This window comes from Sitophilus oryzae, unplaced genomic scaffold (genome assembly GCF_002938485.1).
Source record: "Sitophilus oryzae breed Bouriz unplaced genomic scaffold, Soryzae_2.0 scaffold_1592_pilon_pilon, whole genome shotgun sequence".
NCBI lineage: Eukaryota > Metazoa > Arthropoda > Insecta > Coleoptera > Curculionidae > Sitophilus > Sitophilus oryzae.
In genome coordinates, this window is record NW_022146272.1 from 93,245 (window position 1) to 106,322 (window position 13,078).

General features: G+C 38.5%; 1 protein-coding gene across 1 annotated transcript in view; it reads right to left on the minus strand.

Moving 5' to 3' along the window:
* Positions 1 to 2,387: 2,387 nt before the first annotated feature.
* LOC115879968 overlaps positions 2,388 to 13,078 on the minus strand; it is a gene marked incomplete at its 5' end in the record, with an annotated part of 40,071 nt that continues 29,380 nt past the window's right edge. The window contains 8 exons of the mRNA XM_030897042.1: positions 2,388 to 3,485; positions 4,564 to 4,738; positions 6,198 to 6,707; positions 6,770 to 7,011; positions 7,486 to 7,938; positions 9,675 to 11,786; positions 11,846 to 12,031; positions 12,104 to 13,078. Of these exons, the coding sequence (XP_030752902.1) occupies positions 3,247 to 3,485; positions 4,564 to 4,738; positions 6,198 to 6,707; positions 6,770 to 7,011; positions 7,486 to 7,938; positions 9,675 to 11,786; positions 11,846 to 12,031; positions 12,104 to 13,078 (4,892 nt within the window). The remainder of the gene's footprint in view (positions 3,486 to 4,563; positions 4,739 to 6,197; positions 6,708 to 6,769; positions 7,012 to 7,485; positions 7,939 to 9,674; positions 11,787 to 11,845; positions 12,032 to 12,103) is intronic.

Here is a 13,078-nt window from a genome sequence, read left to right on the forward strand (position 1 = left end):
TCACACATGGTGCCTTCCTTTTCCCCTTCGAGCGATCATGACTATGCCATCTGCATACTCTATGCGTTGTATTCTTGCTAGAGTTAATTTATCTAGTAGTTCATCCACTATCAATCCGCTCGAATGGCTAAAGTCATATCTTGGCAACAGAAGGCATCTTGTGAAGATTGATACGTCTGTCTTCTTGTAAGCCTATAGAATGTGGTGTCCCTCAGGGTTCAGTAATTGGCCCTATTTTGTTTCTGGTCTTTACCAACGACATTGCAAATCTAAATATTAGCGGTAAAATCTGCCTCTTTGCCGACGATACTTAAAGATTCTAGTTTCACTTGGAGCGGCCCAGATGTTACGGCACTATATAATACTATATCCAGTGACTACACCATTAAATCTTGGTGCGATTCTAATCTCCTATCAAAAACTAAAGTGTTGTCGTATAAAAGTACTACAGAACCTTTTGTACTTAATAACACCACTATTGACGTCGTGGACTCTGTGAAATAATTAGGACTTGTTGTAGCCAACTCGTTAAAATGGGACTTGCACATCGAAGCTTTATCAAAGAAACTAAGCGCTGCCTGTTTTGGGCTAAGATCAGTTTCTAAGGAACTTAACTTATCAACCTCTAGAATAGCCCTTTTTGAGTCACATCTTCGTTATGCCCTTCCATTCTGGGGTACTTGCTGCGCATCAAAATTTGATCTTATTTTCAAACTTCAAAAGAGAGCAGTTCGATATTTATTGGGAGTGGACAGTAGAACTCGCTGCCAGAATTTCTTTAAAAATTTCAAAATTCTGACTCTTCTCTCTATTCTTTTTGGAATCCGTTTGCTTAATCCGCAAGCACATATCTGCTGTTCCCTAAAGGCCATCTGACAACTATCCACTTAGGAATGCGGAGCACGATCTTTATCTACCAACCCCGAGCTCAGAACTAATTACAGGCTCAATACTGTACAATCTGCCTTTGAATATCAAGTCGATTTCATTCTTTCCCACATTTCGCAAAGCTCTGAAATAATACTTACTGGAGAGAGCTATATGCGGTAAACGACTTTTTTGTTGATGTTTAATCATGAACAATTTTGAATTTTAAAATTTTGATCATCTCACGCACTCAAAAGTCCAATATTTAATATTTTATAACTCTTAAAATTATATCCATTTACAATTTTCCTATTGTAAAATTTTATTGATACGCCTTTTTTGTGTTCTGCAATAATTGTCCATGTATGTTCTATTTGTAATTTTAATGACTTAAATTTTTTTGAATTGTATATTTTTTATTATTTGTATATTTTTTGTGCTTTTGTTTGTTTTGTAAATACTTTGTCGATGAAGCTATTTTGGCTTTTTGCACAATAAAGCGTTATTTATTATTATTATATCAAGCTATACAGTGGCGGTAGGTTACTCCACCTGGTAGAAGTTCATGCGTTGTTTTAATAGTTGCAGTTTTGGTATCCATCTGAGCTGCTGCCCGTGTCGACACTGTTTTCCAAAACCAGCGAATTATCGTTCTGTTCGCCCTTCTTGGTTCTAGAGATCGTTTGACCACATTGTGAGGTTTGTTATCAAATGCCACCGCAATGGCCAAGAAGGCACAAAAACAAAATGCTGTTTCGTTGCTATCCAGTCTGTATTAGCTCTGTTAATTGGTACAGAGCAGTTTCTGTGGATCTGCCCGCTCTATATGCATGCTGACTATCGTGCAGCCCCCCGGTTTAACTTTTAGATGATTTTCTCCAAAATGGTTGTCCATTACTTTCTCCATCGTTTTTAGTATGAACGATGTGCGACTGATAGGCCTATTAGTCGTCATTGGTCAGGGCTGGTTTTGCCTATTTTGGGTATGAAGATTACTTTTCTCCAGATGGTTGGTTTATATCCCGTAGCTAAGCTGCATCTTGTAATTTTTACTTGATGGTCAGTTTTTATATTGTGTTTGGTTACTTTATATTTGTGAGGTGTGTATGCGAATAGCTTATTTCTTATTAGGCAAATATGATTACAAGTAAAAAGTTAAGTGAGAAGTTGGTTTCTGTTTCTATTCTAACCCAGTGATAATTTACAAGAAATATCCTTAGTTTTGTATTTTTGTATTTCAATGGCAAATCACCCTACCATTTTCAAGAAGCACAGCGTTTAATATAATGACAATGAGTTTTTGATCCTTTTTAATTTAAAAGTATTCTGAAAGTATTTTGATTTTTCCATATACTTATATTTTTTTTAGGTATATAGATTTATTTATTATTAGGTATATAGATTTTTCTTTCAATTTATGGATGTCGTTTGTCGAAATCGCCCCTTCTCTGCTTTACTTTATTTCCGCTTATTGACACAAGTATTTATATCTCAGGATAGGTGGAACAAGAAAGCTCATCTTAATATTAAATAAATTTTTATTAAAAGAAGCAATTATCACAAACATCATTAACATTTAATATGGACGGAATTACAAATAGTAATATTAAATTAACAATTTTAGATATGTCAATTGACGTACATAATGCTACAATCTTTGAATTTGTTTAGTACAAATTATATTTTTTTTAGTAGAAATATTTTCTCAGCTAAATCTAAGTTTAAATTAATAAGAGGAATTGACTATGACTGTTTTTTATAGAAATAATTCAGTCAGCACCAAATAAAAAAGGAGACTAATACTCCGCATTCATCATCATTCATCCACTTTATACAGGGGGTCATAAAATATCTATAGTCTTATAAAGTACTACGTCTTCCAGAGGCTACGAGCGAGCGTATTTATATACAATAGGAAACGAGTTTTCAAGGGCGACATGACTTTCTGGTAATTAGACAATTGAATTATTTTTTATTAGGATTGAAGAAGTTAGAAGAAAACCACCACCATTATTGAAAATTCCCTTGATCAAGTCGAAGTTACGAGAGTTAGCCTCTGGAAAAGATAGGCGGATTGCCTACTGGCCGTACGTTTCTGGTAGGATGCCAGTAAACATTCCGGAAGTATTCTCATTTTCTAAATTACATTCGACGCGACACCTGTGCACGTTTCCAACATCTATTACCCCTTTGGCAGTACGAGAGTGAGTAGCTTTTGAGGACGGATACAGGGGTAAAGGCGTGAAAACGGCACTGGGTGGACGACGTCTGAAAATATACAAAAAAATATAAATAAATTTCGTGTTCGAGTATTCGTTGGTTCGAGATTGATCCGGGATCAATATTTACTAAACCTAGGAGCTAGTTTCCGGGTTCCGGTTACGTGAGGTAGTCTGGACTGGGCTCGACCATCGGTTCCGGGGTCGTGAACAACGGGTTGGGGAACTCCGGCGGATGGGGCAGTGGGCCAGTCGTCTTGGGCCGGCGGCGGTAGGCCATCAGCCAGCAGGAAACGGCCACGGCGACGGCCACCAGCGCCAGCAGGGCAGTGATGATGAGGGCGATGATGAACCCGATCATCGACACGCAGATGTCTTCGGCGCGTTGGGCGTCCGGAGCTGGAACATGATATTAAATGTCAAGTATTTGTTTTATGATTACTTTCAGTTATTTTTTACACGTATCTGTATACCGGGTGTTTTCAAAAAAGGCTCATCCCTATAACTTTTTCTTTATTTTTGGTATGTTAGTATATGATACAAATTAGGATTGATTGACGTATTCAGTTGTTTTCGGTCACTTCCTGTTACACCGGGAATGAACTTTTGATGGCACCCTCGGTATTTTTTACTTTATTCTATCGAAAAGGACAATCTGAATAGAAAGACATCTCATATGTCAACTTTTGACATTTTCGCTTAAAAAAGAATCGTATTTTAAATTTCAATCTAGAGTGCTGTGTTAAAACAATAATTTGTAATCAAGGAGCATTGGAAAATTAGATTTGATTGTCTAATGCTTTTCGTGTCTTGTCCGGGCCGGTTTAAAGATGTCTAAATCGTATTTTTAATCGTATCACAATTTTTTCAAATGGGACTAGGGTGGCTTATTCTTACTAGCATATTTGGAAAAAGCATTTTTTAACGAATAATTTGGTACCACACACTTTTTCAGGCATTTCCAGTCAAATTGTCGTTATGAACCACATGGTACAATTTCAAATAAACGATATAGGTAAGCGAAATTATCTTAAATTGACATATGGTATGTCATTCTATTCGGCGGAACAAAGTACCGAGGGTGTTATTTAAAAATCAAAAGTGGTAGTAATTTCCGGTGAAACGGGAAGCGACTGAAAACATTTGAATACGTCAATCAATCCTGATTTACATATGTCACATACTAACATACCAAATTTCGTTTTTTTTATCTGAAAAAATAAAATGTTATGCGGGGTGAGCCACTTTTGAGAAACATCCGGTACCTATATAATATCATATGTATTTTATACCTAAGGCAAATATTTATAATATATTTAACGATTTTTTAATCTAATCAAGTTGCGACATTTTTATAATTTTAAAATAGTGCTCTGTCACAAGGTCAACAAACATATGTCAAATACACAATTTAGTATTTACTGTTTCTTATATAACATTGTGTTCATATCAGGAATATATAGTGATAATGACTTACATAGTGAGGTATCTGCATGACGGTCATCTCGCCTTTCTAAAGTTAGGATGGCGTTAGATTGAATTGTGATTTCTTCTCTTAGTTGTCCAGCCAATAAGTCACCGGAATCTGTATCATTCTCTTGGCTAATTGCTCTCTTCCTACGTCCAAAAGCGTTATATCCGTGACAATTGACCTTTAAATTAATTATTCACATTAATTTATAAGATATTTCGGTATATAAATTTTGCTAATCGCACAGCTTATTCAATACATAATGGCTTATTTTTAAGTGCAAAAATTGATGTTAGTTACATTGCTTTAAAACCACTCAAGTCGCATATCCTGACATCGAGATTAATATAAAAATGTACACAATAACTAAAGCAACATTGTCCTAAAACACAATCTTTTGCTCTACGTAGTCGAAACTTCCAATTACATCATTAAAATAACTTGAAGGATGGAAACTACTGTAACTGGGAAAATTGTCTAATCGAATCCTACTAGAAAAACACAACAGGCTAAAAGATAAGCCAAAATACTTGATGGTATTTAAAGGTGGTCAACTCTCTCAAAAGTACAGCGATTAGCAGCTCTAGGTACAACTGGAGCAAGGAACAACACAGCGCCAGCTACGCTAGAAGTAACTCAGGACTTAAATCAATGAACTGGTTGGTGAAGGATCTGGCCGCTAAGGGTGCCCTAAGATTAAGGGAATTCAATCTGTGGAATCAGACCAACTATGGTCACTCGAGGATATTGGCAATTATAGGGAAAATCATGGTTAACACGAGTCCACATGTGCTACACCATAAAACGGACTATATGCTCACCAAACATGATTTTGTCAGAGATATACTCTGACAGCTTGGGCGCTTTAAGAAGCATCACCATGCAATGAGTGAGACCGAAAACTGTGATGGACGGTCGAGAAGCACTGTCCTGGCTGCGTCAATGCGGGGTCACTCTGTGCTGGGTGCCCGGCCACAGCAATGTGGTGGGCAACCAGGAAGCGAATAGACTCACCAAAGAGGACCAGGGAAGTGGCAGTCGCAGATGACCCATCACTTGTGACGACCAACACGTTGAAGGAAGCTATAGGAACTACTAAACAGGCCAAGCAGCAAGAGACCTGGCAACACCGTGGGAACTGCGCTACAGCTCGAAGATTGTTGATAGTGGAAGGCAGCAAAAAGACAAAAAAACTACTAGAGCACAAAAAGAACCTAGTGCGCATAATCTTAGGTGTCGTCACTGGAAACTGCCCCATGGGGGTAAACCTCGTCAGATGGAAGATTTCCAACGACGACTACTGCAGAGAATGCGGAGAGGAAGAAGAAACCATAGAGCACCTGCTGTATACTCCAGCACTGGAAAACTGACGCTTTAGAATTTTAGGGCACGGTTTTTTAGAGGAATCAACAAAAGCCAACATTAGCGACATCGGGAAGTTTGCCAAGAGGTGGAAGTGCTTTGACGCAAAGAACGAGTGAGAGGAAGGTTTGGTATATAATAATACAGGGGTATCGCAATGGGTTCAAGGCTTCCGAGTAAGAGATCAAACAGAGATCAAACAGGATCCCAAACCCCACAGATTACTAGGTGGTATTGAATAAGTTGTGTTATTTCTAACACGATATCTGTATACTTACTGGTTGACATTTTCCGAAGCATACTCGAATATTACATTGGAATCGTATATTGTCACTGCTCGGGAACTTGAAAGCATTAAATGTTGCCAGAAGGCTTTGAGTGTCAGGATTATACTCCCACTCGCCGAATATAGAAGGATCCGTGGCACAACCGTTTTCATCGGTTACCAAATATTCGTTTTCCACCGAATCTTCCATCGTTTTCGCAACGCAACTTCTGGCAAATCCTCCATAAATCGATCCGGGTTGGACGTCGACTTGTAGTATAAGACTGTCTCCAATTTCGGCGGAATTTATCTCTTGGCCGGTTGGTGTAACGATTTTCATAAGACAGGTAGGTGGTGGACCTGTGTTGGCTATCGTTCCAGCCGTGGTCAACATGGAAACGTTGAAACCAAGAGTTACGTTTTGTTCTCCGGTTTGGTAGACGCATTGAATATGGTAGGCCTGTGCCTTGTAAGTTACCAGCTTAGGATGTTTCTGTATTACCAAGACGAAACTTGCTTTACCCTAAAAAAAAATACAAAGCGTCTTTAGTGTGTTAAGTATTTTTAAATCTTTGTATTGCTTACATTAACGTGAATAAGTCCGCAGTTACCAAACTGGACTTTGAAGTATTCTTGTCTGAATGTGGAACTAGGTGGTAAAGTCAACACTCTTCTGCACTGTTCGTCTTTGCTGTGGCCTTTTACATAAAGCACACCATTGAAACCTTCTAGGACATTGATGCGTATTTCGACTTGGACACCGTCTGAAAGACAGCTGACAACCATTTCGGGGCTTGGGAAATCTGTTCTGTATGGCGATGTATTATCTGAAAAAAATAGGGATTAATTAGTTATGAATTTTAATTTTATAGTCTAAGAGCTAGCAGCGTTTTAGAGAAAGTATTTTAAGAAAGCTGGCTCTTTAATATATTTTTTGCTATGCTCTCTGGAACAGCGTGCGAGTCGTCTGACTGCCGATAGACGTTGCGTTCATTACTGCGCGTTGAAAGAAGATCCTATATATTCTTTATTTGGTGCGTTAAATTCTAGTATTGAATATAAATCAAACAAGCGTCTCCATAGCGCCGCGCTATGGAGACTTGTTCGATTTATATTCAATACCTACTATAATTTAAAGTAGTAAATAAAAATATAGGAACTTTTTTCAATGCGCAGTAGTGAACCAGCCAGACGGCCTGCCCGCTGTTCCAGAGAGCACAGTAAAAGATCTATATTAGCCAGCTTTCTTAAAATACTTGTTTTCCAGACTTTGTTAGCTCTTGACTAGGAGTAATACGTACTGCAATATTTATCGGGAATTCCAGAATATCCCGGTTTACATTGACAAATTCCTTTATGTTTCGTAGCGGTACATTCCGCATTAATTCCACAGATCTTCTTCAAGCATGGGTTGTCGCAGGTATTCGTATTAAGATTGCAGTATTTGTTGTCTGCGCAGTCGTCGTCTGTTTTACATTCGGGTCCGGCTGTTGGGACGCAGTTGCCGCGCGAATCCAGTCTGTAACCATATTCGATGGGACACACGCAGTTTCCGCGTTCGTCAATTATCAATCCTTTTTCTAGGGCGCAGACGCAGCGACCTCGTTCATCAATTGTTAGACCTTTCTCGATTGGGCAGGGAACGCAGTCGTCGTGGTCATTGAGAGCTGTTTTGGGCGGACATACACATTCACCGGTAGGCGTTCGTACGTAGCCCTTTTCAGTGTGACATATTTTCGGTGTTATTGGTGGTGCTAAAAATAAACGTAAACCAAACATATTATATGTTCTGTCTATATTGTGATGAGAGGTAGTTAAACGTTAAGTAATTTTATTTAATGTTTAAGCAAATTTGTGCAATAATCAATCAGTTTTCGTCAGTTGAGCGAGAGAAAAAGCGATTTTGACAAACGATATCCAAAATTTGACCAAAATATTTTATTTTTAAAATAAAATGACATCTATGGCTTGGTTAATGGTTGTTGATTTCAACAAATTCCGACCGCAGCGCTTCAACCCCCCAGCAGAAATAATGAGTACACATTTCATGTTGATCGCATTAAAAATATATTGAAATCGTGGTTTTGTCATAATATTTAAGTATTTTAGTTTTTTGCTAGTGCAGTTATTGAGACTATAAAACACTGAGGTACGAAGTTTGTATGATGTAACGCTGTTTCGGATAGTAAAAAATAAGTGAAAAGGAATTCGAACTAGGCGTCCGCGTCGTGTTGTGTTGTGACAATATCAAATGTTATATATATCAATAAAATTGTCAAAAAAATGTTAACGCGTAAAGGAGAGCGTAATTAGGGCGTTGTTGGGTGCAATAACATTCAATAACTCAACTTTCTCGGATATTCAATTCTCTCGAAACAACATTTTATAGCTTCATAGTTTCTCACACCGATTTGATCAAAAGCAAAAATGGATTCAAGCAGTTCGACGAAACAAGTGAGTAAACAAAGTGCTCGTTACATAATCAAAAAATTAAAAAGACATATACATACTAAGGATAAAATATAATTTGTAATATTAATGGTATACTTTTTAAATCGACTAGTGATTAAATGTTTTATGAACATCTAAAATTATAATTATGTACCTTTAAAAAATTTCGTTATAGCCGAAATAGCCCCAATTATGACCCCACTAGCAAAACCGGTGATTAAAACTATGCTCGCTACCGTAGTTGAACTCATAAATATTTACTTTTTTATTTTTAGAATTTTTACAAATTATACTTCCTAACAGTTTTAGAATAATTATATAATAAATTTTTCGTATACTCGCTATTTAAACCCGTGTATTTGTATATACTAGTTGTTTACGATATTATCCGATGGTGGCAGCACCGGCGGAGAATGCACCAAGCCTATAAAGGGCGAGACTGCAAATATTTCCTAGACCTCGATAAAAGAAACATAATTTCTCTTTACCGTTTTTCAAATAAGTCCAAAATAACCGAGTTATTTGTTATTTTAATTTGAAAATTTAAAAAAATTATGATTTTTTGCTTATATTTTGAGAACCACTGGACTTTTGGGTTTTCTTTTTTGTAAATTTAATTGACTACCTATGTTGTCATAATATCGAGATATTATGTTTTTTAACAAGAAAATAAAAAAAAAATGCAAAAAAGTTCATAGCGGTGTTTTAGGGCTCGAAATAAATCACCCTAAAATATTTACACTTATTTAAGACTCGCCCTGTCTCTTATTTGATAAACTATACAAATAAAAAGCCACAGAGAAAATTATGTCCCTAGACTCTGAACTCTAGCTATTTAGATAAACCAGATATTTTGATCTCAAAAGATTGTATAAACATATTATAGTATAGGGAAATTAAAATAACTTTGGTTGCACATCATAATACGACCACCAGCAAACTTCATAAGACGACGCATGGTCTCATTGATGACGTGGAACGAAAGTTGTTTTAATTTCCCTTTACTTTTTCATGTATGTTTTTGTTAAATTTTACTTACTTTTATCACATCTTACAGCGGCATTTCCATGATATCCAGGCAAACATTCACATACCATCGTCCTTACTGGTTCAGTATCGACTACCGAACATTCGGCGTTGATTCCACAAGGTTCTGTTATCAAGCATGGGTTTTGACAGTTGTCGTTGAGGCAGGCGAGTCCAGACGGACAGTCGCTGTCTTGCCTACATTTGTCTTCGATTTCCAAACAACCCATTTTTCCATCACTGACCGTGCCGGGTGGACATACACATTCCATAATATGGTTGAACGTCTTACATTCTGCTGGCCTATCGCATGGGTTTGCTGATACACATGGATTGTCGCATTTATTGTTTATACACGCTGTGGTTCCTGGACAGTCAGAATCTGATCTGCAGCCAACTAAGACGCAAGACACGTGTGGGTTTCCAATGTATCCTTGGGGACAGTCGCAAATTGCTCGGTGATTAATACCGATACATTTGGCTTTTTCTCCGCACGGCTGATTATCAGGTAGACAAACGGGTACGCATTGTCGGTTGATACAGGTGTGTTGTCCAGAACATTCATCATCACTAAGGCATCCTACTTTATGGCATTGAATTTCCGGATTTCCTTCATAGCCAGGTTGACAAGTACAAATGGGTTTGTGGTCTTTAATGCGACATTCCGCATTAGGCCCGCAGTTACATGGATTGCGACATATAGCATTGAAACAAGCTTTATCGGATGGACATTCGCTGTCACTCCTGCAGGCACCAACCTTCACGACTGCGGTAACTGGATTACAAGTACCACTGCCGCTACTGATGTATCCTGGAGGACAAACGCAATTCATTGTACGTACGGGAAGGCTATTAACAACGTGACATTTGGCAGGATTTTCACACGGATGAATTACTGTGCATGGATTTTGACATTTACTATTTAAGCAAGCCAATTGTGCTGGACAGTCTCCATCTTCACGACACTCTGGTTGAGGTTGTGGTCGGCAATCTGTGTAAGGGTTTCCTATTAAACCATCGGGACATTTGCAAAGAGCCAAGTGGTTCTGAACCAAACATTCAGCTCGAGGAGAGCAAGGATTGTCAAATATGCACGGGTTGATACATTGAGCATTAATACATTGTCTGTCAGAAGGACAGTCGCTGTTAGACAAACATCCGACAACTAAACATCTATCATATGCATTTCCTCTATATCCACTTAGACAGCGACATTCAGGGTGATTTCTATTTACATAACATTCGGCGTTGATACCGCACGGGTTCTTCACTAAGCATGGGCTAATACACTGACCATTAATGCAAGCTGTTCCCGAATCGCATTCGGAATCGATTCTACAACCGATGGTACGGCAGGCAATGTTTGGATTACCTTCAAAACCTTCTTTGCAGGAGCAAATAGGTTTGTGATTCCGAACATCACATATAGCGTTTGAACCACAATCGCACGGGGTTCTACAAACTCTGTTAATACAAGCGTTGTTGTCGGGACAGTCGTCGTCTTTACTGCAACCTGGTGGTATTGGTATAAGGACAGGATGACATTCTCCATTACTGTTAGGAACCCATCCTTCAGGACAAGTACAAGCCATAGTACGTACGGGTATAGTATCGATAACGGTACAATGAGCCGTCGAATCGCATGGAGATATTTTTTCGCAAGGATTTACACATTGATTGCCAATACAAGCCAATTTACTTGGACAATCGGAGTCGAATTCACAAATAGGTTTTTCTCCAACAGGTGTTTTTGGATAGCAGTATGATATAGCGTTTCCTTCTGGTAAATGATCTGGACAGACACACGAGGCTGCATGATTTTGCGCGTAACAAACCGCATTTTGTGCACACGGAGGATTGGCAACGGCTGAACAAACTTCAACACATCGATGTTCTAAGCAAGCTCGAGTACTAGGGCAGTCTTGATGAGAGTAGCACTCTAATCTCTCACACTGAATGAAAGGATCGCCTTCGTAACCAGATGGACATTTACATGTTGCCTTATGATTTCTTCCGAAACATTCGGCATTTCTGGCACAGGGATCTTGTAAAATGCATGGATTAATGCACTGACTGTTGAAGCACTGTTGGTCGTCGCTGCATTCATTATCTGATGTACATCCCACTATAAGAGAAAAACAGTTAGGTAAATTTATACATTTAATAGTTTTTTCCAAAACTTACGTTTCACACATCCGGTTTGAGGGTTACCAGAGTAACCTGGTTGACAGAAACAGGTAGCATAATGGTTTACAACGCGGCAATCAGCATTTGGTCCACAGTTACATGGGCTAATGCACACTTTGTTTATGCAGGACTCGCTTAATGGACAATCTGAATTAGTTGTACAACCGAGAGCCAATGTTGTTGCTGAAATTAAATAAATAGTAGGAACATAGATTTTTTACAACTATATTTATATTATGTATAAGATATACTTACGTGCTATACATTCAATCTCGGGTCTTCCTTGGTATCCTTCAGGACATTTACATACAGGTTTATGTCTATTTACTGAACAGAATGCGTTATTGGCGCAAGGTTGATCTACTCTACATGGATTCACACAAATGTTGTTCCTGCACGCTAAATCGTTTGAACAGTCTCCATCGCTCTCACACTCTGGCTGGAATTCCGGCCGAGCCTTTGGAATATTTGTACATTCGAGTCGAGGATTTCCGGTATATCCTGGTGCACAAGAACATTGCGTTACATGGTTAGATGCTCTGCATATTGCATTAACACCACAATTGTCTAATCTGCATGCATTAACGCATGTACCTCTATAGCATTTATCTGGGTCGGAACAATCGGTATCTGCTTGGCATTGTGGTTGTTCGCGTAAAATTGGTTTGCAATTGCCTGAACTATCAACCATTTGGTCAGGTGGACATACACACATTATGGTACGCAAGGGAACTGTGTCGACTACTCGACATTCTTGCTCCAAAGAACAAACATTACTTTGATGACATGGATTCTGACATAATTGATTGATACAGGCAAGTTGCGAAGGACAATCTGCATCTATAGTACATTCGGGTTTAGCAAGCAGTTTACATTCAACAAATGGATTTCCGACAGTTCCTATTGGGCACTGACATTCGGGTTGATGGTTACGTCCTATACATTGTGCTGTAGAGGCACAAGTTTCTTCGTCGCATACTGGTCTGCATACTCTATTTAGTCGATCACATGCTTCGTGGTCAGCGCAGTCCTCGTTATACTGACATTGTCCAGTAATACATGAAACAAATGGATCTCCTTGTGTACCCAAAGGACATTGACACTGAGCGCGGTGAGTTTGCGCAATACATTCGGCACCTCGACCACAGGATGTAGTTGTACATGGGTTTATACAATTTTCGTTGATGCAAGATTTGTCATTAGGACAGTCACTGTCTGCTTTGCATTCAG